The following is a 24,858-nucleotide window of genomic DNA, read 5'->3' as shown; positions in this document are numbered from 1 at the left end:
ATTTTATATCCAATGTCCAATTTACTAACCTAAGACTAAGAGGAATCTTTTTATTTTTTTATTTTATTTGAAGCATTTGAGGCTCACACAGAAACACAGAAGCAGTGAGATGGATATTTCAGTACGTATTTTATTTAACCATAGGCACAGGCACATCTTAAAATATTTTAATATATCATTAATATTAGAATTACGTGTCATCTTAATATCGTTTTCTTCAAAATGTTAAATTACTTATTTAATAACTTTAGTTATTTGAGGGGTTATAAAATTATTTTATTTAATCATTGACATTTTCTATATTACGTATTAGTTATCTATTGTTATTATTATATATATTCTTGTAATGTAGCAAATGCAAATAAAGTTTGATTTTGAGAAAAATATATAAAATAGCCGCCATTTATGTTAATTTCTTGTATATTTTCCTTTTTTTCAGTCCTATGAAGTACCGCGTTGAAAGAAGCTCCGCCCACCTGCTCTCATATCCCCGCCCCTTTCCATTGAATCTTTTGATGTGCGCTCTGATTGGCTGTTTTGAACCGCGAATCCGTCTCAACTGAACATTCCAAGTCGCTTGGAGGAAAAGCAAACAAGCAACCGAGATTCAGCTGATGCGCGTCCACGCACCCACCACGCGCGCGCCCCCCTGCATCCGCGGAGCGAAACGTGGATCAAACTCAGTCAACTGAAGAGAAACAACTAGTTTCTGAGACAACTAAACAAACATATTTAACGCTGGTGAGTTCATTCGTGTTGTTATTTTCAATCCAAACCCTCGAAACCAGTCCGGAGTTAGTGAAAGGTGGGGGGGACTTTGTTTTTCTGAAGATTTATGCTTGTTTTAAAAGAGAATTTCCTCAGAAAAGGAAATAAAATGTCAACAAACCAGACTTAAGTGATAAAAGACGGTCTATGTTGTTTATGTTTGGCAGTTATACTAAAAGAGGAGGAGGTTTGAATCAAGTTACATGACTTTTCCATGGAAAATGCGTGATGAATCACTGTGCATTCAAAAAATAAAAATACAACTCGCATATTTGAGATTAAGATCACATCTATATGGTTTGAGTATATGATCTCAAAATATTGAGCTGTGTGTCTCTGTATGTGTCAGTGGTTAGTGACAGATAGACATGTTTCTACAGGGACAGTGAAATTGCCCAAACATGTTAAACACTGCCCCATATTCAGCCATATGTCTCATTAAAATTGCTCATTATGATGCTCATCTGATGCTTTTAGAGATGTGTGCTGGATATACACAGAAGAGGGTAAAACTGCAGGTGTTTCCTGATGGGAACTACATCCATAAAGATTTCAGCATGTCCTTGAGCTCTGGCAGGGATTTCTGTTTATCACCAAAGACTTTCTCGGTCATGCTGAAGTGCTGTTAACAGATTGAATGTGCCAGAGAAACATTTCAGGAAGCTGAATTATTCTTTTGTGCTGTGTTGTGAATAACTTTATTTATGGAGTAGACGCCTTTATCTTAAGCAGCTTACAATGGACAACACTATGCCGCTGATATTTGGACATTTAAAACCATATCAATGGATAATACTAGGGCTGGAAAACCCCAGTTGGTAAATCACTACAATATTAAAGGGTTAGTTCACCCAAAAATGAAAATTGTCCCACAATTTACTCACCCTCAAGCCATCTGAGGTGACTTTCTTCTCTCAGCCGAACACAATCGGAGTTATATTTAAATAAAAATCTGGCTCTTCCAAGCTTTATAATGAGAGAGAATGGTAACTGATATTTTAAAGCCCAAAAAAGTGCATCCATCCATCATAAAAGTAGGGATGCACGATATATCGGCCACCATATCGGTATCGGCCGATGTATAGGCTATTGATTTTCAATTTTAGCGTTATCGGCCCAATAAGAAAATTTGGCCGATATGTTAAAGCCGATAAATATTGGATTATTTCCTTCAACTGAGACACTTCAGATGCACACTGTTCAACTTCAACATGATGGTTTTGAATTGCTTGAAATATGATTGAAATCACTTCTAAAAGGAAAACACAATAAAGTGCTTTTGTAAGAAAAATATACGTATTTATAACTTTATAAACCATAATCACTGGCTTCCGGTAACGGCCGTAGACCTTGGATTGTTCGCAATAAGACATGCATTTAGTAAATAATGTGAATTTTCATTTCATGCCGACTTTATTTCTGGTTGTTGTTATGTTTGTGAACACTAGCACATGTAAGCCGCCCCAAAAACACCCCATTTCCTGAAATCTCACCAACCATCTGCGTGATACGTGGCATCAGGGGGTCCTCAAGCTGGAGAGGAGGGTGAAGGAGGGGGGAAATCCTCAAATAAATGAATGCTGGGATTAATTTCCCATGATCTCTAGTGCACATGCTGGTCATTGTTATGAATCTTGGATTACTGCTGGTTTATTAATGACCCAGCAGCAGATGATTAGTGGGACGGGGGTGCAGCAGACCCTCAGGGTGATTGTTAGTGTCTTATAACATGTCATTGCATCACCATGACATCAGCTTCTGTTTGCATTATGCCATGGAGTATCGCCATTGTTTTCCAAGTGCCTGTTTCCTTGTTAATCAACTTCTTTAGAGAGCTACCTATACTAGTTAGTAATAAACTCATATATTAGTCTGATTTTTGGCCATTTTAATATTGGTCATCAGCTACCCTGCTCTCAAAATAACAATATCAGCATTAGCCATTATAAATATAGCCTATAGTATTAGTCTGAGTTGTGTTTCCCAAAAGCATCATAAGCCTAACTAGATACGAACCATTGTCTCCAATGGTTTCTAGTTCTACGAACTCCTTGGTATACGATGCTTTTGGAAAACGCATCCCTGAAGAGTTTTATGTTTTAGACTTTGTGCAATTCTGGATATTTTATTTCTGAATCATTGCGGTGAGGTCATTGTTATGGTTGAGCTGCGTTGATCAGCTTTGGTTTGGTCAAATGCTGCTTTGTTTTGTAATTGTAGAAGCATGAGAAAGTATTTTTCTTCTCTTCTTTTCAACAGGGATTACACTTATGATTCTCTAAAGCCTGTTGTGTCAAGTATTTGACCCCTGTCTTGGCAACCAAATGGTTGCGTCTCAAAACCTAGTGATCTGCCTAACTAGACTGAATTTTGGGTCAATTGACTGTAAGTATGTTCGAACATTTTTTGGGGTATCACATGTGTCTTGTGGAACTATGGAAGCTTGTTTCCGGCATTTTACATTTTAAAAGAGTTTACATCTCACAATTCTGACTTTATTTCTCAGTATTGTGAGATATAAATGTAATTCTGAGGGAAAAAAGTCAGAATTGCGAGTTTATTTCTCGCAATTGTGAGTTTATATCTCACAATTCTGACTTTATAACACGCAATTGCGACTTTATATCACGCAATCCTGAGATAAAAAGTCAGAATTGTGAGATATAAACGTAATTCTGAGGAAAAAAAGTCAGAATTGCGACTTTATATCACGCAATCCTGAGATAAAAAGTCTGCATTGTGAGATATAAACGTAATTCTGAGGAAAAAAAGTCTGAATTGCGACTTTATATCATGCAATTCTGAGATATAAACGTAATTCTGAGGAAAAAAAGTCAGAATTGCGACTTTATATCACGCAATCCTGAGATAAAAAGTCAGAATTGGGAGAGATAAATGTAATTCTGAGGAAAAAAAGTCTGAATTGCGACTTTATATCATGCAATTCTGAGATATAAACGTAATTCTGAGGAAAAAAAGTCAGAATTGCGACTTTATATCACGCAATCCTGAGATAAAAAGTCAGAATTGTGAGATATAAACGTAATTCTGAGGAAAAAAAGTCAGAATTGCGACTTTATACCATGCAATCCTGAGATAAAAAGTCAGAATTGTGAGATATAAACGTAATTCTGAGGAAAAAAAGTCAGAATTGCGACTTTATACCACGCAATCCTGAGATAAAAAGTCAGAATTGCGAGATGTAAACTCACAATTGTGAGAAAAAAGTCAGAACTGTGGGATAAAAAGTTGCAATTACCTTTTTTATTTTTTATTCTGTGGCGGAAACAAGCTTCCATAGCATTAGATTAGGACGCAGCCGAATACACTGAATTTGTCTCCCTGCACACTTGCACTATGTGTTTATCTGTTCAGTTGAGGTTATTTATTCCCAAATCCTGACCCTTATTTTATAATTCAGCAGAAGTGTGTGAGGTGTGCATGTTTTTAGACTGATCCGGATCTTGTGGCAGGTGTAGAGGGGTTTTAATCTGGTTTACGGGGGATGGGCTTCTGACCCATGGTTTATCGGACGACCATCCTCTCCGGGACCATTAATTCTGTGTGTGTGTGTATGTGTGTGTGTGTTGAGATGTCTGCCTACTAATGAAAGCAACTGACAGGCCAATTAAGATCACAACCAAAACCACAAAAGAGCAGGAAGGGGAGGGGCTTTGATTGATGGCCGGCTTTTTTGGGACCCATGTGCGAGCCACTGGTGCACGTATCAAACAAACGCACACACACACACACGTGTCGAGAGGGAGGAAGAGCAGTGTCTGAAGCGTGATCCTCTTACGTGATTATGTGATGACCTGAGGAACCATGTGGACACCCCAGCCCTCGCTCCCTTTGTGTCTTCGCATTTAATTAAAGCGAAAAATCGACTGAAACTCACACAGACGTTCATTATAGTGGGATTACAACGCTAGAACGCTTTGTGTTCCGCCCAGCCTCATTTCTGCTGGAAAAGTCACACTTTATATTGTCCTTGTGTTTGTGGGTGTGTCTTTTATTAGGACGCCGTTTATACGAGCAGATCGTCTGCTGAGAGAGGTTACTCATGCTTTTATCTGTGTGTGTGATTTGGACTGAAAGTTAGAAATTAGGATTCTGTCATCATTTCTGACCCTGGACCACAAAACCAGTCACATGTCGCACGGGTATAATTGTAGCAATAGCCAACAATACATTGTATGGGTCAAAATTATTTATTTTTCTTTTATGCCAAAAATCAAAGGATATTAAGTAAAGATCATGTTCCATGAAGATATTTTGTAAATTTCCTACTGGAAATATATAAAACATTTATTTTTGTGAGTGAATACATAAATGGACAACTTTTAAAGGAGATTTTCTCAATGTTTAGATTTTTTTGCACCCTCAGATTCACAATGTTCAAATAGTTGTATCTCGACCAAATATTGTCCTATCCTAACAAACCATACATCAACGGAAATCTTATTTATTCAGCTTTCAGATGGATGTATAAATCTCAATTGCAAAAAATTTACCCATGTGACTGGTTTTGTGGTCCAGGGTCACATTTATGTAATATTGTTTCAAATGGAATAAAAAAAGGAAATAAATAATAGAATTTGAATGCACTTTTCATCAGTGTTTTAAAGTGTCCAGGGACTGTCAAGCTCAGCGCATTTCAAAACCAATCCAGACTCATGTATACATTAAAAAAAACTTGTTAATTTTAACACACTCACAATTCGTTGATATTTTTCTGATACCTTTTTTTGTTCTATTAGAAGTTTGACATCCGTTTGTCATTGTCTGCTTTTGAGAATAACAGGAAATATGAGATTTGGGCTGAAACTTTTAATAAGTCGTCTTAAAAAAAAAAACAGTTAAAAAATTCATGCATCATTTCAAATGTTTTCTTTGATCTTCCATGGAACATAAAACACAAAGAATCAATAGAATTTCAACACTCTTTTCTGTTCTAAAGTGTTCTAAAATTTCTGCCTTAAACATTTTCGGAATCTTCATCATTTGTTTATGACACTTTGAAGTTGGGCAGAGATTAGTCACCATCTACTTTTAAGAATCTGCAAAATATCTGCTTGTCTGAAAAAGATAATTGCATGTTTTGGAACAACTTAAGAGTGAGTAAATGATGACAGATTTTTTAATTTCAGGGAGGAGGACCTGCTCTTTTCCTTTAAAGAGACGCACTGGACTTTAGAAATAGAAACAAAGTCAGACGCGTGTCCGTTAGTGACAGACTCTTTCCACCGGCCGTTAGAGGAATGTGGCCCTCGAGACCCGGAGCCACACTGCCACCCACTTCATAAGCCTCAGCCATCAATTCTGTGGTGTGTGTGTGTGTGTGTGTGTGTGTGTGTGTTCTGCTGTTTCTCCTCTCCTCCGCTGCGTGACATTTTGTGGGCTTGAAGTGCACAGAAGACAGACTTGATTCAAGCGCTCACGCTGTTCCTACGGCTATTAACTCTCGCTCTCTGTGGTATTTTATGTCTGGCCGAAGAGAGAACGCGATTGTTTGTTCTCTTGGTGCCCTTCAAAAAATTTTCAGATTCTTTTGTGTGCTGTCATGGAGGAGTTTGTTGTGAAGGACTGTGCACGTCCCGAGCGATCGAACCTTGGACTCTCTGTGTGTGTGTGTGTGTGTGTGTGTTTGATCGAGGGGGTTGTAACAATAGGGCCATTGTAAATGCTTGGCTGGGATTGGATGGGGGGTTTGCTGAGCGACTTCATTAGTCAATCTCTCTCTCTCTCTCTCTCTCTCTCTCTCTCTCTCGCCCGCGCACATATCCTCTGTCAGTGAGTTGTTGCAGGAGTGTGTGTGTGTTGGGATCTACTGTGTTCAGGTGTGTCAGGTCAGGTGGACTTTCTGGACTGGATTCTTCTGAGTGTGTTTCTCAGGTGAGCGTCTCTCTGTGGTCTGATGGACATGATGGAGGTTTTAGGATTCACAGGAGCTTGTCACTGACAGCGTGTGTGCGTGCGCGTGTGTGTGTGTGTGTGTGTGTGTGTGTTCAGTGAAAGGAGACATTTGCTTTGTTTCCTCAGCTGTGCTTATGTTGACTGAACTGTCTTAATCTTGCTGCCTCTCTCCTTCTTTCTCTCTGGTTATTTGGTCACAGTGATTTAGGTTTTTCCTCATTCTTTATTTGTTTTTTGTTTTTTTATTGGGGTGTGGGGGGGGGGGTTATTAAAACATATTTTAACACATATTAAGTAAACTGACATGTGTGTGTGTTTCTGTTTACAGGAAATAACTGGTGTGTGTTTCTAACAGTATCTGTCCGTCTCTCTCTCAGAATGTGGACGTGAATCTCTCTCGTAACGAATGATGGCGGTTCAGGCTGGTTTGCAGGTACAATTTCATGCCTTTTTATGTGTTATTTATGTGCTTTTGCATGCTTTTTGAAAAGGCGGGACAAGATCCTGCATCTCCACAGACAGTTTAATGTGCTTCGGCTCATAGTTTGAACGTTTACATTTATTCTTTTAATTTTTGCATCTGCTGAACTTTCCAAACTGATTTGTATTGTTTGTTTCACACCATCCCGCCTGAATCAGAACTGATGGGTAATTCGTGCATTTGTAATTTATATCTGATATCGTGTGTGAACTGACCACATTATGTAATGCCGCCGGATGCATGTGAGATTGAACACACCAGACCGGCGGCAGTATAGGTGTTTGCATTGAGTTAGCGACCAACGCAAAGATTAACATTCAATAAAACTTCAGCAGAGTTGAGCTGGCTGTAATCTGCTGTGGAATTATAATCTTTGGATGTTTTATGTAATATGCACAGAACAACCCCACATGCAAACACTTCCCTGTTTAATTAGTCAGGCTTTGTGCACGAGCAGAAGAAACGCTCCATATGTGTGTTAGTAGGAGCCTGAAGCTCTCGCTCGCTCTGTTCCTCCGGGGAGTTTGATGCATGTGTGGGAACGGCAGGATTCATGCTCATTAAAGTAGCAGTGAGGTTATGGGATTTCTCTCGGAGTGCCCTGCCCTGCTTGTGTGTGATTTTTTTTAAAATGTGCTTTCGTTTTTCAGGCATTCCCAGCACAGAGGTGTGATTCAGGCTCTTTTAAAGATCTGCTCGTCCTGATTATTGGTGTGTGTGTGTGTGTGTGGATGGTCGTGTTGTTTGTGTGTTTCAAACAGATGTTCCGCCTCAGTCTCTAAGGGGCCGCATGAATGTGAGACAGCACATATCACTAACAATCTCATTTCTAAAGCATCACTGTTATATACACTATATACTATTGCTCATACTCAAGGTTCAGGGTTTGTTTAAATGCTTAATCCCAAGAGATATTCCCACGAGTTCACAAAGCTCATTGTTTTTTTTTCTAGTGATGCATCAATGTTTTTTATACCGAAACAAAGTTTTCATTTAGCTGAAAATACTTTAATAATCAATTAATTAATCCGATTTTTTTAAATAATTAACACTCAAATAAAAAAAGTTGTATATAAACATTAAAATTGCAGTTTTTTTATATCAGCCTTTTAATGATTCTAACAAGCTATGGATATTTGAATGGTTTTCCTGAGGTAAGTGTAACGGGACATTGTTCTCAAGCTGTTTTACTGACATCTTTTCCTGGTTGTAAATGATTACGAGACATAATGCATTTCACTAAATTGTACTGTATCTTTCAACATGCACTCTGATGTTTATTTTGTGCTGTAACTAGTAGTAAAGAGGAGATTTGTGACGTGGCTGCTGCGATCTGCCACTTTAAAGAGCGTCAAAACCACATTTGTTTGAATTTCATCATAAAATAGACAGAGTTTGAAAGCTCAGAAAGATCTCGGTTCATCAAAATGAAGATTGATTAAAAATTGGAAAACAATATGATCAACCCAGCGCTAGTGTGTCCACAGAGTGGACAGGTTTACATGTTGTAGTTTATCCAAGTTGACTGCATGAAATAGACATTAGCTGTTTCCATCCAAAGTTGCAAATTTAACTTAAGCGCAAAATTGGAATATCGCATAAAACATTTGCGAACAAAGCACCGTTTCCATCCCATGTTTATCATACATCATCGCCTCGACAAAACGCAATAAACTCGTCGCGTTCGGATGCCTGGTGTTTGGGAACGCAGTCGTGCAAGACTCATTTGGGAGGTCGACAATTTTGATGACAGACTTTGGCTCAGGCATTTCAGAATAGCTAAAACAACATTTAAAATGCTGTGCAGTGGAATTGATCTGCTGGTTAGTCCAGTTATCCAATAGTAGTATCCCATTATTTTTATTATATATATAGATTATTATTTATTTTTTCTGTGTGGTTTTAGCGCATCAAGGGATTTATTTGGTAAATGTGTTTCCATCATAGTTTATGTGCGTCTTATCAGATAAAACAGAAGAAAAACAAATTTTGTTTGAATTTATGAACATCTTTATTTTTATGCAATATCCCAAAATTTGCATAGCAATATCTAGATGGAAACATCACTAATGACTAGGGGTGTAACGATACCCTCATGTCACGATTCGATACATATCACAATACCGAACTCACGATACGATATTATTGCGATACTCCAAGACATATGATAAAAGGTTAACAAAAAATTTACTGTTTATTAAACTGATAAATTTGTGTGTATAAATGAATATTCTTGGACTTGGTGCTGGAAACCCAAAGCACAGGACAATAGAGACACCAGAATAACAATATTCATGATTCTGAAGCTGAAAATACAGAGTTATTTTAGACGAATATGTTTCTCTGTCACTGACTAGATACATTTAAAATAATGTAGGCCACTTTTTTACACAGATATTCCCCTATTGCATTATTATACATTATATTCAACATTATATATAATATTTTAATGTAGTACTGACACTAAAACTCTGAAAACGTAAAAAAAAAAATCTCACATAGTAATTTTTATTTTGGGTGAACTCTTCACGATACATATTGTTCCATTTTTGTATTGCGATGTATTGTGAACCGATATATTGTTACAGCCCTACTAATGACAGTCAAAACGCACCAATCGGAAAAAGCAAACGAAAGTTAAAGTTAAAGTAAAACTATTTCTGCCAAAATGGAAGATTCAGTTTTTATTGTTGTTTTTTTAATTCTGTGCAGCACTAGTTTCATCTAAATGTTATTGTGTTGAATCTCTGTCCTCCTTGTGTAAGTGTGTTATTTGATTAGTCGTGCTGGTTAGCTTCACTTTGATGAATGAGTGTTTGCAAAACTGTCCTGATTTCAGCAGGGTCGCCCTCTTTCCGGAGAGGGAGCGTGGAATCCGTGTGAGGGGTCATTGTGACAGTTTTTTGTGTGCGTGTGTGTGTGTGTGTGTTTGGTCTCAGTTGAGTGTGTATGCTGATCTGTCTGCTCTTCCTCTTTCTGTCTCAGGCATGGTATGGCGAGAAGTTCGATGTCCCGTTACAGAGCCCTCGAAGCCTGCGGTCTCCCCGGCCCGGCCCAGGTTTGGCTGATGTGTTCCAGTATGACCAGTGGTTGTCCGTGCGACACGAAGCAACACTGGTGCCCATGCAGGAGGATCTCGCCATCTGGCTCAGCGGCATGCTGGGTAAATCTGTTCACACAAAATAAGACATCCCTGACTCGCTCTCAGTGCATCAAAGCTAAGAATTACTGCCATTATTAGCCTAAACGTCTTTTCCTTTTGTCAAATAACTGAAACCTAAAGCCCCATAAATCAAGCAAAGAAGTGTGGGAAACGACGTATGCTCTGTATAACGCTGACATACGACCCCCGAAATACAAGAACTCAATCCCCTCAGTCTTTGTAGGATAATAGAGGGTGTTGTCCTTACCTGTCTGTCTACATGCCCTACGTGGGCCAGAAGGAAAAGTGTCACCCAGAAAAGCTGGTTCACCCGTAAACCTGTTGCTCTGTTTGTTAGATTAAGTCCTTGTAATCCCATAGTCCTCTTTCAGTGAGGAATTTGAACAAAATACTAAAATGTGACCAACACTGTGCTTATCCCATGACGGTGCTGGCGAATGCCCTATCATAAGTGTGAATTTTATTTGTTATATATTGATTTCTGACCAGCACATGATGGCATAATGATGCATATTAAATTAAAGGGTATTTTTGCTGATTGACCAATATATCCCAAATATATTGACTCAAATATCGAGCGGAAGTTTATACGCGGTTGTGAGGTATCTGAAAAAATAGTTCCACTATAGCAAATAACACGGATTGAAATCATACATTGCGCCGATATATTTGTTTTTAATCATCAACGAACACCACTAACCACTCGGTGAGTTGCACAGTTTTGAAAACGAACATTAAGGGTTGTTTTAAGGACATGTTCGTGCCGGTAGCCAGCCACTCTGAAGCGGTCAAAGGCGACTCTAAACGAGTCAAAAAGTCGAGACCGGACCCATCGTCAACATTTCTGTGTCCACCACTCTAGTTCATCCAAAACAAACCAGAAAAGAGACTCAAAGTGTTAATTATCCTTTAAGAAAGCATCTGATCATAGTGATGTGGATGAAGTCGGCACTCCAGTCAAGTCACGTAACGTTTATTTATATAGCACTTATACAATGTATTGACTGACATTATTGAACATGAAAAAACAGTGTCACTTTCAATTAGAATTACAACTTCAGCTTCTACTATAAAGCAGCTCACTAGTGTGTTCATGTTCTTACTCGCGGTCGTCTTGACCTCGACGCACTGAACTGAAGAAATGATTTTCACATCAAAGTAGGCGGAGCCTCAGAGCCACACCTACCTATTATGTCATCGCCACATGGACCAATGGTAGTTCGAAGGTGTTTACCAGTCGGTGTGAACTTTTCCAGAAAGTTCGCTTTGGCAAGCGGTTTCGAACTCCCCAAATAATCTCCAAACTAAACGTTTTGGCCTGATTTTGTTCGAAATGATGTCACATCAGTTCGTTATTCGATTTTGCTTGACGTATATTGAGGCCTTAAAGGGATAGTTCACCCAAAAATTCTGAGAATTCTGTCATTTACTCGACTCAAACTGATGTCGTTCCAAACCTGTAAGACTTTTTTTTCATCTTCGAAAACACAAATGAAGATATTTGAATGAAATCTGAGAGATTTCTGTCCCTCCATTGACAGTCTACGCAACTACTACTTTGACGCTTCAAAAAGTTCAATAAAGAGATCATACAAACTAATCCAAATGAATTGAGCGGTTTAGTCCACATTTTCTGAAGAGACACAATCTGTGTTTTGAAGATGAACGAAAGTCTTACAGGTTTTGAAGGACATGAGGGCGAGTCATTCTCAAGTCAACAACATGGAAACACAGAGATTTGTTTTTACAGATGAGCAGGTGAAAGCCGAACGCTTCATGGAGGAGCTGGACAACGGCGTCAAACTGTGTCGTCTGGTTGGAGTTCTTCAGAGTAAAATCCCGCAGGATTCAGAAACACAGGTGGGGTGAGGGACATGTCAAACCGGCCGGCAGTGCGGCTCTCATAACCGCAGGGCTCTTTGGTTGTAATTCCTGTCTCTTGTTTTGTTAACAGCTTCCCTCAAAGAAAATCCACTTCAAGAAAAACGCCTCCCCTGGATCGTTTTTCGCCCGGGACAACACTGCGAATTTTCTGTCCTGGTGTCGTCATATAGGAGTGGATGGGACGTATCTGTTTGAGTCTGAGGGTTTGGGTAAGAAAACCTGTTTGAGAACTTTTGACCAGGTGCAAAAAAAAGTTGAAAAATCTCCACAACCGGTTTTTGTGCTATTCAGCCATGAGAAGAGTTTAAAGGGTTAGTTCACCCAAAAATGAAAATTCTGTCAGTAATTACTCACCCTCATGTTGTTCCAACCCCGTAAGAACACAAATTAAGATATTTTTGATGAAATCTGAGAGCTGTCTCACTCCTCCATAGGCTTCTAAGACATTATAACTTGCTGGGCCAGAAAATGTATTAAAGACATCGTTAATATAGTCCAAGTGGCTCAATCTTAAGTTTATAAAGCGACGAGAATACTTTTTGTGCGCAAAAACAAACAAAAATAACGACTTTATTCCACTTTTCATTTCCTTCTCTCTGGGCCTCGAGTCTTTTCGCGTAGTGTTTAAGCGTAGCGCGTCTGTGTTATACGTCACCACGTAGGCTCACTATTGGCCGACGCTGGTCGTGTGTGATACGTGGTGACGTGCAACACAGACGCGCTACGCTTATATTAACGATCTCTTTAATACATTTTCTGGCCCAGCAAGTTATAGTGTCTTAGAAGCCTATGGAGGAGTGAGCCAGCTCTCAGATTTCATCAGAAATATCTTAATTTGTGTTCCGAAGATGAACGAAGGTCTTACGGGGTTGGAACAACATGAGGGTGAGTAATTAGTAATTTGCACAAAAAAAAAGTTTGACCTGAAGAAATGATGACAGAAAAAATATTGCAATTGTACTGTAGAATGTACTTCTTAACTTTAATAATAATAGTTAATAACAATTTATTACTCATCATTTTTGAATGAGTATCATAATTTTTCATCCACATTTTAAGTTCAACAGTAAACCTCTGTTGTGCTTTTTTTATTACTTTATCATCACAATTTACTTGTGGCACTTAAAATGTATGTTACAGAAAAATTTGCTTTGTAATGCATTATAGGATCTCATGACTAATTGCCATCACAGTTATAATACATTATAATACTTAATGTATTTATTCATTATTACACCTTTAGAAAGTATGATTCATTAAAATGCATGACAAACAACCTATTTCAGATGTAACAAGGAATCTGCTAATATTACAGTGCATTTTAACTTTGGTTAAAAGATTATAACATACCTTTTATAATGCATTATACATAAAGGCTTTAAGCAAAGTGTTACCAGAAATAAATCTGATTTCATAGATTTGTATATGATTTTTTTTTTTTTTATATATGAGTATTGTAACAAAAATGAGACTTAGCCACTGTGTTGAGTGTTTGCCAGCGGCTCTCGCTGTAGTCCATTAGAACAGGACTTTAATCATGCTGGGCTAAATTAATGTGTTTAAACAGAGACCGGCGTCCTTCTGTCCGTCCTGTGCCAGTGTGTGTCTCTCTCTGAGCTGTTTAACGGGCCGTAATCGTTTCAGAGGATCTGTGGCCGTGTACGTCAGTTAAGATGCGGCCCTGAACGTCCTCGGCTCTCCGTAAATCCCTGATCTTAATGAGTGTGAGGGATCTGGGGTGTAAGTCACTAACCTGACGGCCCTGGGACTTTGTGTCCTGAGGAGTGCGAGTTACTAGTCCGTGTGTCACTGTGCATTATGGGACGGGAGCTGACCGAATTCAGCGTGGCCGAAATCAAGCTTTTGGTTTCGAATAATTGTCTTTTTGGAGTTTTAAGCCCTGAAAGTATGATTATATATATACTTCTTTTTACATTTTAAACGATTTGAAACTTTAAGGCAAGACAGTACAGGCAAAACCACTGTTTTTTGCGTCCGTAATTTGTCAGATTAGTGGAAAGAAAACATGCAAAATAGACATTTAAGTGTTTATTTTATTGCACTTTATTTGTGTCTAGATTTTAAATTTTACTACATCTCTTTAAATGCTGTGTTTTGACTTTCAGCACCTTTACATTCACCAAACTTTACAGCTTTATTCCCATTTATATCTTTGTTTATAAATAATTCTACTCATTTCTATAAAAGTTTTTATATATATATATATATATATATATATATATATATATATATATATATATATATATTTTTTTTTTTTCTGACTGTTGACAGTATTTGTTTTCTGCATTTGATTACCACCGTTTTTTGGTTTTTAAAACACAATACACACATTAAAACAGTCAGTGTGGAATTTCTGAAAAATAAAACGCGATACTATTCTATTTTAATGAATTATTCTTTCTTTCTCTTTTTTACATTTTATGAGTTCAATTGATTAGACATGCTGTTTGAGTATTATAATTTAGTATTAAAGTATTAAAATGCCATCCAGAAAATTGTAACCAGAAAACATCAAATGAAAAAGAAAAAAAAAAAGGAATTTGGGAAGAAATAAAGCTGATTTCATAGATCTTCTGGCTATAATACATGATTATTTTTACATGAATATCACAAAACAAAAATGAGGCTGAAAATTTGTGCATTTTTAAATGAATAAAGCCTTGTTTGCCTATTTTTAAAAATAACTTTTCAGAAAACTTGTAATACAAATCAATTTTCCTAATGTACTGTGAAGAATCAACTGGGGAAAGTATGGTGATTATCTGTTAGCTCAAAATGTGACCTTGAAGTAAACTGACTTTTCTCTCTCTCTCTCTCTCTCTCACACACACACACACACACACACACAGTTCTGCACAAAGACCCTCGTCAGGTGTGTCTGTGCCTGCTGGAGATCGGACGGATCGTCTCCAGGTAAGTCGAGCGGCTCTGATGATGATCCCACAAGTGACAGATGTCTGGTTGTGCCGTGGGGTCAGAGGTCAGGGGCAAATTTACGTGGATTTTACAGGATTACAGTGGATTGGTTCAGTGCTTAGAGCAGCTATTGTATTTTGTGTCCTAGAGAGAATCTAACACAAAGTGAAATTATAAAGCGTTTCTAGAATAACACAACAATCAAGGATAATGTCTAATGTGAAAGGGTTTATTTTGTGATAATTATCATCTGATTGTGTTTACTTATTACTTACCTTTACCATTTAATGGTAATTATACACAAGGATATGATAGCATAATTAACAATTATATTGTGATCAGCTGGTTAGAACAAAAACTCACATTAAAAACCAGTTTATAAACGCAGTATGGTAGGACAGTCTGTTGACGGGGTGTGTTGTGACTGGTTCAGGTATGGGGTGGAGCCTCCGGTTCTGGTTAAACTGGAGAAGGAAATTGACCTGGAGGAAAGTCTGATGATGACGGATCACTCTTCTCCAGTGAAGACGTTCACCGTGTGCTGTCAGCACGGAGCGCTGTATCACGCTGTGAGTATCACACTCATTTGAAGCATCGTCTTAGTCTGTTTATAGTTTGTATTCTGTGCATAAAATGGCAAATTTCTCAATGCATACATTATCCAGATAATACCTGGAAAATGTGCAGTATACCGCAGCGCACACTGTGTTTGTGATACTGTCTCCCACAATGCAATGCACTCAACTTGACCCCCCCCCCAATGAGGCCAACGACGTGATTATAAACATCTGCTTCTTTACTCAAGCTATTTTACCTGAAATCGTATTAAGAATCCAAAATAACCTTATTTATTTAAGAGATTTTAGAATTTGCTAAAACGTTAATAATGCCATTATGTTTTCTGTAGGAAATGATTACCCATTTCACAGTTTAATTGTTTGCTCAATCCAGGGTTATTATCATTAACTAAAACTATAAAAAAAATTGCATTACTTAAAATAAAATTAACTAACCGAGATCAAATCAAATTTAAAACTTTTTAAACGTATTTTATTTCAGCTAGTTTGCCATGGCAACATTTCTCATTTTCATTTAGTTTAAGTAGATGCTGTAAAATAACTAAAACCAAATAACTTAATAAACTATTTTATAAAATAAAATAAAGACAAAAACAGCAAAATTACTAAAACTTAACATAAATAACTTAAATAACATAAACGTTTGTTTGTTTGTGTGTGTGTGTGTGTATATATATATGGGTCATTGACAAATAAGGGTTTTAAAAGTGTAAAAAAAAATAGAATGGAGATATAACTATATTTGAAACCATTTTTTAGTTTACCTAGGTGTTCACAATAAGATTTTGTGGTTTGTACAATCAATTAACACTGTTTTTTGTAATTTTTTACAAGATGGAACAAATTTGTCACCAAAAAAGTCATTGGGTTTAACCACTGATTTGAAAGTTAAAAACTGATTTGACATTGATGTTGAGATAGTATATAGTGTGTGTACCACAGAAGAAATATTAAATAAAATTATCACTGATCTCATAAATGTAATCATTTATTGGACTACTCTAAACACTCCAACATGTTCAAGTAAAACACTGCACAGGGAAAGGAGAAAAAGAGCCTTATCTGCTTTATATTTGTATTATTGTAGTTCCTTTAGTTATTAAAAACAATATTATACCATTTAAATATTTACTATATCGGTTTTACCGAATGACCTTTTGACACTTCACAATCTTTAAAATACCTTTATATGTAGTAAAATATAATTAAAACCTTTTGGATTCAGTAAAAGAGATCAAGTTGTACTACCTTACATACTTTGGATGTTATATATTTGTTTTTTTTATTATTATTAAGGCCTTTGGACAAAAAAATGACCCGTCACGTCATTGACCCATGTATGTATGTATGTTATGTATGTATGATATGTATGTATGTATGTATGATATGTATATATAATAATATTATATATACATATCATACATACATAACATACATACATACTATATATATATATATATATATATATATATAACTTTTGTTAATGCGATTTAATCGATTTGTCAGCACTAATTAAAACAAAAAAAAGTAAACAAAATCTAATTGAAAGTATTACCAAAAACTATAATATCACTGGCATAATCTGAAATATTGTAAATATATTGTGATTTTGATCAGATTTGTTAGATGAGGCTCGGCGTCTCCAGTTATCACACATCTTCTGTTGAGTTTATTATAGTTTGTTGAGTGTGTAAACAGCAGCTGTTGTTTAGAGACTTCATGCTTCACACGGGGACATTTTTTGCCTTAAACTCTCTCTGGGCCAAATAACCAGTGGGACGCCCTCGGGTCCCGGGTCTGGAGGTCTGAGCAGTTCATGCACTATCTGTAAACTAGCTGTAATTTTCCCATACTGCAAATGAGTGAATTGTTCTTCCCCTAAACGACCTCATTTCGTTTGTAGGATCGTGCGGACCAGGACGACCCTCCCTGTAACTGCTCGCAGAAGTTTTCCATTGAGTATCTGTCTGAGGGACGCTACAGGCTCGGAGGCAAGATCCTGTTCATCAGGGTAAGAGCAGCTTTTAGGGACTGTTTCAACAATCTTTAAAGTATTGTGACATAGTGTAACTGACGACTGAAAAAGAATAAATGTAGGGCGGGACTTGGTTCTGTGCAGCAGTTTGTTGATTGGCTGCTGAGAAGTGGGCGTGGCTCTCAAATGTGTATGCAAATGAGTGTGAGCTTACAGAGGCGGAGTTAAGCGCACTGAATGATTGGAGAAGTTCTGCATTTGTCACCAGAAAGATTTTCATTTTTACCAGAAGATCCGTTTACATTACGAGGAATATTTAAAACAAAATGCATGCATGGATGACTTGTTCACCAGTAAGATCTATAACTTTCATTTAGAATACCAATAGGGTGAATTTCTCTAAACTGTAAGTGCAATTGTCACAACTGTTTAACTCTATTGCATGTCTGCAAAATGTAGTAACTCATCCCAAACATTTAATTCATGCTTCAAAACCTAGTTATTTGAATTGGCCAATGCAACCAAAATGAAGAAAATTTAAATTTAAATTTTTAGCCGTACTATATTGTTCTTTTCTTTTCTTTTTTTTATCATGGCAGACAACCCTGCAATTTTTTTTTGTTTTTTACACCGACGGTCGGTTTTGTCTAGCAGAATGCTATTGCGTATCATACTGAGCGTTTTATATATTGTATACAGTATATTTATCTTTGTGGAAATGCATGTAAACAAAACATTCTGTCATATAGACATGTGGAATATACATGCATGTCTGACAGATTTTTTTATAATTTATAGGGCTGCACGATTTGGGGAAAATGTCATATTGCGATAATAGAGGTCAATATTGCGATTGCGATATGCGATATAATAAACAAATGGTTTCATGAGTCAACTTGCTTGGTTCTCAAGGAAAATAAATGCACACACAGATTAGTGATAATCTGCCTAAAGAAGTTCTTTAGTCAAGAGCAGTGAGTGTTTTTCTCTGTTCCCTTTGTTCTTTGATTAACTTTAGCGACAGATATAATTAGTGGCTACTGTGTACTGTCCCTTTAAGACCAGCTGCTGTTGTCAGAGACGCGGATCTCACACACGCCTCATTCTCTCACGAGTCACAACTCTTCACGTTCATCATAAGACTACTCTTATGTTATGAAGATACTCGACAAAAAGACATTTTGGCATAATTGTGTGTGTTATTGTTCATTCAAGCTCGAAAGAGAACTGTATTCTGGCATGCTGTTTTGTGCGCACGCACGATATTAGCGCAAGTCTTTCTGTGTGTCACAGTCAGGACATTCACAGGCAGCGCGTTCATTTTGGCATACATGTGTGTTGTTCGTTCTACCGCGAAAGAGAACTTGATACTGGCGCGCGTCTATCTGTGGGTCGTGTGTGTGTGTGTGTGTGTCAGGAGGACATTCGCTGACAGCGCGTTCTTTTTTGTCTTATCGCACATGAATGGTTTAAAATTATCAGATGCTGCGTTAATTGCGTTAACAGCGCTAATTTGTTTATTTAATATAAAGAATTTTGCGTCATATAATCGCGTAGGCTTGACATCGCGATTGCGATACGATTAATCGTGCAGCACTAATAATTTTATCGATTTTTTTGCATGTGATGACTCACATGATGAAAGAATGTTTATAAGTTTGATCATTTCACTGAGAATCAACGTCTGAGATGAGAATGAAAATCAGTTTTGTTCAGCAAGCCATTTACATTTAGTTTTATGCGAATTGCACACATGCGCCAAAATGCATGCAGTTTGCTTAATGCATAAGAAATTCATATCTAAACTTATTGTTTTGAGAAAAAGCTAGCCAAAGCTATTGAGAAAAACTCAATCGCTTCAAATTAGATCAGGGGCCGGTTTCACAAAACTGTTTTAGACCGGTCTATAGTGTTAGACAAGTCTAAAATTCGCTCATAGACTAGGCTAATGCAAGTTAGACTGTTTCACAAAAATAAAGACTGACTTCATTTAGACCAAAAAAATTAGACACCTCTTACCCCCAGGCTAACTCAGGTCTAAGACTCTGTTACCTTGGCAACCAGCAGTAACAATCAGTTACATTACAAACAGCCAAAAGAAAAGGGAAAATGGCTCATAATTTAAAAATGTCTTTTTGTTACTACATTCTCCGCTAAATTTCCCAAGTAAAATGTTCTTGTAACTGTTATACTCCTCCAACAAACACATGTTCTCCGCTGAGGGTAAACTGCACTGAGCGGTTGAATGCGCTTACTCCATCCGCCATGTTTTTTGTTTTGAAAAGTGTCTTATTTTACCCAGAATGCATTGCAGTGTAGTCCTACTTAAGATAGTCAGAGTCTTAAGTGCTTTGTGCAACGGTCTGATTTTGATGTCTATCTGAAGTCTGACTATCTACTATATCTAAGCCATAGTCAAAGTCTATCTTTGTGAAACCGGAAAACATTCAAACAAGCAGATGCTGCATGAAATCTTGCTTTCTGATAAAACTTTACACTAGATGCCAATGAAACGTGTGGCAAATTCATTAGGTTCCTTACTAATTAATATCCCTCTCTCTCTTAGATGCTCCATGGGAAGCACGTGATGGTGCGTGTCGGTGGAGGTTGGGACACTCTGAAAGGGTTTCTGCTGAAATACGACCCGGACCGCGTGCTGCAGTTCACGACACTCGAGCAGAAGATTCTGGCCTATCAGAAAGGCCCGTCAGGCTCAGGCCCCGCCCTCAGCGCACAGCCACCCACGATGGACCCCATCGCAGCCGTTAACCTCCTCCCAGAGTCGTCCTCTTCATCATCATCAGCAGCATCATCATTATCAGCCTCCACGACGTGTGTGTCCAAACCCAACACGCCCACACCGCGTGTCTACGCCCAATCGCCGGCATCCACGCCCTCCATGCCTCGTAAGACCCCCGCACCCAAGAAGATCTTCCACACGCCCGCATCTTCCCCGAGAAACACCCCTCTTTCATCACCCATCCCGAAAAGAAACCCAATTCCTCCGTCAATCCCATCTTCACAGAAACTCCCCGGCTCCAAGACCAAACTGCGTCCGCGTGGACCTCCATCTCAACCTCGCAGTCCCGTCTGCCCCGAACCGACCTGCAAACTACCCAAACCTTCAGCACCGTCTCCTCAGAAACCTCCGACCGGACCCGTGCGCTCACGCCTCGCACAGAGACGCCCTCCTTCCCCTGCGTTAGATTCCAGAAAGGGACGTTCAAACGACCCTAAACAGACGATTCCTCTCACGAAACCCTCGAAGGGCAAATCTGTAGAGCAGAGCTCAGCCGGACCCGCCCCGTCAGTCAATGCTAAAACAACCCACAGGAAACCTTTAGCTAGCAGTAACCCGCCCGCTGTTAGCATCCCGCTCAAACCGGCACCCGCGAGCACTTCCCACAAACACACGACACGGACTAAACCCGGCAGACGCGAGGAGCCCTACTTTGAGATGAACAATAAGAGAAGGGTGAAGAACTGAGAATTCTGGGATATGTAGTCTTTTTTTTCTTTTCTTTTTTATTATCTGCGCTGAGGGTCACGCTTCACATATGGATATGGTGTCGGATACCATATTTAATTTGATTTGAATGAAAACGTGAGAGAGTGAGAGAGAGTGAGAGAGAGTGAGAGTGTGTGAGAGTGTGTGAGAGTGTGTGAGAGTGAGAGTGTGAGAGAGTGAGAGTGTGAGAGTGTGAGAGAGTGAGAGTGTGAGAGTGTGAGAGTGAGAGAGAGAGTGAGAGTGAGTGTGTGAGTGTGTGTGTGTGCTGTAAATTTAACTGGTTGTATGTTTTTGAAAGATTGAAAATAGGTTTCTAACAGGGCTGTCAAATTGATCAATCACATCGTACATAAACTTATACACACATATATGTATTAATGTATATATATGTGTATATATTTACACACACATTTATACAAGCGATTTAATCAGTTTGACAGCACTAGTTCCTAATGATGGAAAAAATTACACTTTTAATGCAGTACAACCGTCACGTCTGTCTCAAACAGCCTCGCTTTCATTCACAGCGAAATTAAATATGCCATAATCTTTTAGTTTTCTTTGCATCTGTCGAAACATTCGCCTCATTTGTGCCACACTAAAGATCGCCTCGGATGCATCTTACAGGAATCATTCTTTTCTTTTGCTACTGTAAGTATCATTATTTTAGCTAAGAGGTTATAGATTTCGTTTAAGTCTGTTTAAAATTATGCATGGTTACAAACTCATATTTGTGTTTAATATCTGTTACTCGTCAAAGTCAGTCCATGTCTGTTATCTGATCTGATTTGACTCCGGATTGGGTTATATGGTGATCCACTGATAATTTATTCACTGTATGTTCATATCTTCCTTCTGCGCTCATAACCAGCAGAATATTGCAGTAAGTGTGTGTGTGTGTGTGCGTGTGTGATGAGTGTGTGATGCGCTGTGGGCATTCAGATCACGTAATACTGAACTACACGTGTGTTGTTTCCAGTTCATATGTACATTGAGAGCGCCTTACATAAGAGACATATGTAGATGGAAATCAATGACAGCCCATAATATGCAGGAACGCATCTCTACGGCAACCAAAGCGAAATTCACAAATTGCATCATTTTTTGAGCACATTTTAAACTCATTTTTAGAGGATTAGGGTTTTTTGTGCCTTAAGTTTGATAGTTGGAATATTATGTACGTGTGGTTTATGATCAGATGCCCAGGAACGGCTTTATTGGGTTAGTTTGGCGGATTCATTTGTATGTTTTTTAAGTTGGTCAAGCAGCCAGCTGATGTTATATGAACTGCTACCTCCTCTACAAATACTACTGATGCCCATAAACACCTGAGCTTTTATCATCACACTATCCTGGATAATGCTAAATATGTTTCAGTTTAATCAAGAGTTGTGGTCTATACAGAAAGGTTATTATAAAATATTAATTTTATGTGTAATGTTTTTTTTTTTTTTTGTGGGGGATATGGTTCTTTTAATTGTATTTTTGTGTCAGATTGTGTATGAGAAATTCTTCCAGCACTTTAAGAAAATGTGTGTTTTGAATGTAGTTTGTTTTGTGTGTTTGTGCTCAAATAAAGGTCTATACAGTGTTTCACTCCCTGCGTTTGTGGCCCTACTTGAACATCCAATAATTCATTCAGAAGAACAGGAAAGTGTCATTTTAATCTAGCATTGTGTACATTTCAGGAAAATATTACTGTTAAATATTATTTTCCATAATTGATTCTATATTCTCCTGAGACCCAGAAATAGACTTTTTATTTCTCTCTCTCTCTCCGTCTTTAGAGGACATTATATTTTAGCGAATTTCTTAGACCATACATCTTAGTTTTATGATAATATTTTGTAATTATCATTTAAATCTGACTAATTTTCAAATTGCTTGTAAATAAACATCAATACACGTCCACTGTTGAGACACCAGGACACACAGCATGCTTATCAGACACAAGTGAATAGGGAAAGAAATGATATATCAAAATTGAATATAGAAAGAAATGATATATCAATATTCCTATGAAAATGTTGCCACGTTATTACTCCCATTATTACACTTGTTACAATGTTGCCCCAAGAACACAATATGCAAATTAGATGCATTGTATATCATGGGAAAATCCATTTATGGTCATTTTACACACATATAGCATAAAATAAAATAGTGTATCAAATCATTCTGTTACATCTTTCATAACATAGTTGAGAATCATCATTATATAAATAATCATTATACAAAGTTTGGTTTAAAATAGCCAGAAACCCAAAAATGTATTGGTAAACGGAAAAATAATAAACAAAATAAACATTGTTTACATGGTTTTTTTTTTTCTCTTAATAACTCACTTTATTTTCTTAATTTTATTTTCTTAATAACTAATAATCCTTGTGTCTTCTATAGAGGACATCGCATAAAATATGAATAAAAAATATCCAATTGTTTTTTTATGCTCCAAACAATGTAACGACACACACACACATTTATTTATATAAACATTTATATTTAAAACTAACTTTACATAAAAAGATTTCTGGTTCTCAGGAGGATCTGACTATGAGATGAACATATTTATCAATTTCCATTACATTTCCAGGCCTGTGCATCACAATTATAAAATCCCCTTTAAAGTGATATTGCAGTGAAATGGGTTTTACTACACCAGTAACTACACCATTCTCTTCTCTGTCATAATCTATTTCACCTCCTAAATCTATAATGCTTCCTGATATAATGAGATTATGACATATAGCGTATATGATTTGTGTGAAAGTGCCGCATCCTAGTGGCTAAAAGACAAACTACAAGCTGAGGGTTTCAACTGCCTGAGTTTTATATTTAAAAAACAAAAATAATATTATAAATGTGCAAAAGATTTAGTTTGTATTACATTACGTCACTGCGCTTTTTTTCTACTTGCTGTAAATGTATTTATTTAAATCAACCTTCTTTTATTTATTTTAATCTATTTATTTATTTACTTTAGTTTAATCTCATTTGTTTTACATTTTACACTGCTTTTCTTATTTATTTATTGTTTAGTTTTATCAAATGTATTTATTTAAATCATTTTTAATTATATAAAACAAATGTATTTGTGTAGTTATTTTAATCAAATATATATTATTTATTCATTTTAGTATTATTTAACATTTTATTTATTTAAATTAACTAGTTTTAATCTAATGTATTAATTATTTAAATAAATGTTTTATATATATATTTTTTTATACATTTTAGTTAGCTTAATCTTATTTTAAATTATTTAGTGCTTTTATCTAAACTTTTCCACGAACCTCCAATAACTCCCTTGTTTGAAAACTCCTGTGCTAAATGTAAAAATATATATATATATTGAGGCCAAACGCCTTAAACGTTATTTATATATTTTAATAACGTTATTAACACGTAATTAAAGTGTATTAATAATGCAGAATTGTTCGATGTTTAACCACAAGAAGGCGCACTTTCCCACTTTCACTTTTCATATCAACCTCGTCTATTCCCCTCAAAACCTTCATATGCTGCTTAATATCTGTTACTGTCTCAGTTTAGCAAAGACTGAGATATAATCATTCTGTTTTAGTCGTGCATCCTTCAGATGACAGACTAATACTAAACAGATTAGGTGGACAATCTGGTACAGTGGCT

General features: G+C 37.1%; 1 protein-coding gene across 3 annotated transcripts; it reads left to right on the top strand.

The window, feature by feature from the left end:
* Nucleotides 1-541: 541 nt before the first annotated feature.
* Nucleotides 542-22,806, top strand: gas2l3 (growth arrest-specific 2 like 3). 3 transcript variants are annotated; one of them, XM_084407489.1, is made up of 10 exons: nt 542-741; nt 3,028-3,153; nt 7,062-7,117; nt 10,151-10,328; nt 12,079-12,188; nt 12,283-12,421; nt 15,083-15,146; nt 15,583-15,718; nt 17,631-17,738; nt 20,269-22,806. In XM_084407489.1, the coding sequence occupies exons 3-10, from the start codon at nt 7,091-7,093 to the stop codon at nt 21,187-21,189; spliced, it is 1,683 nt and encodes a 560-aa protein (XP_084263615.1). In that variant the 5' UTR covers nt 542-741; nt 3,028-3,153; nt 7,062-7,090; the 3' UTR covers nt 21,190-22,806. The 3 variants fall into 3 exon arrangements, with proteins under 3 accessions (XP_084263615.1, XP_084263616.1, XP_084263614.1); XM_084407490.1 differs by lacking the exon at nt 3,028-3,153 and having other exon boundaries at nt 587-741; XM_084407488.1 differs by lacking the exons at nt 542-741; nt 3,028-3,153 and adding an exon at nt 6,564-6,663.
* Nucleotides 22,807-24,858: the final 2,052 nt, after the last annotated feature.

This window comes from Rutilus rutilus (assembly GCF_951802725.1).
Source record: "Rutilus rutilus genome assembly, chromosome: 4".
Taxonomy (NCBI): domain Eukaryota; kingdom Metazoa; phylum Chordata; class Actinopteri; order Cypriniformes; family Leuciscidae; genus Rutilus; species Rutilus rutilus.
Note: the sequence above shows the minus strand (reverse complement) of the source record. Positions and strands in the feature narration are given on the sequence as shown.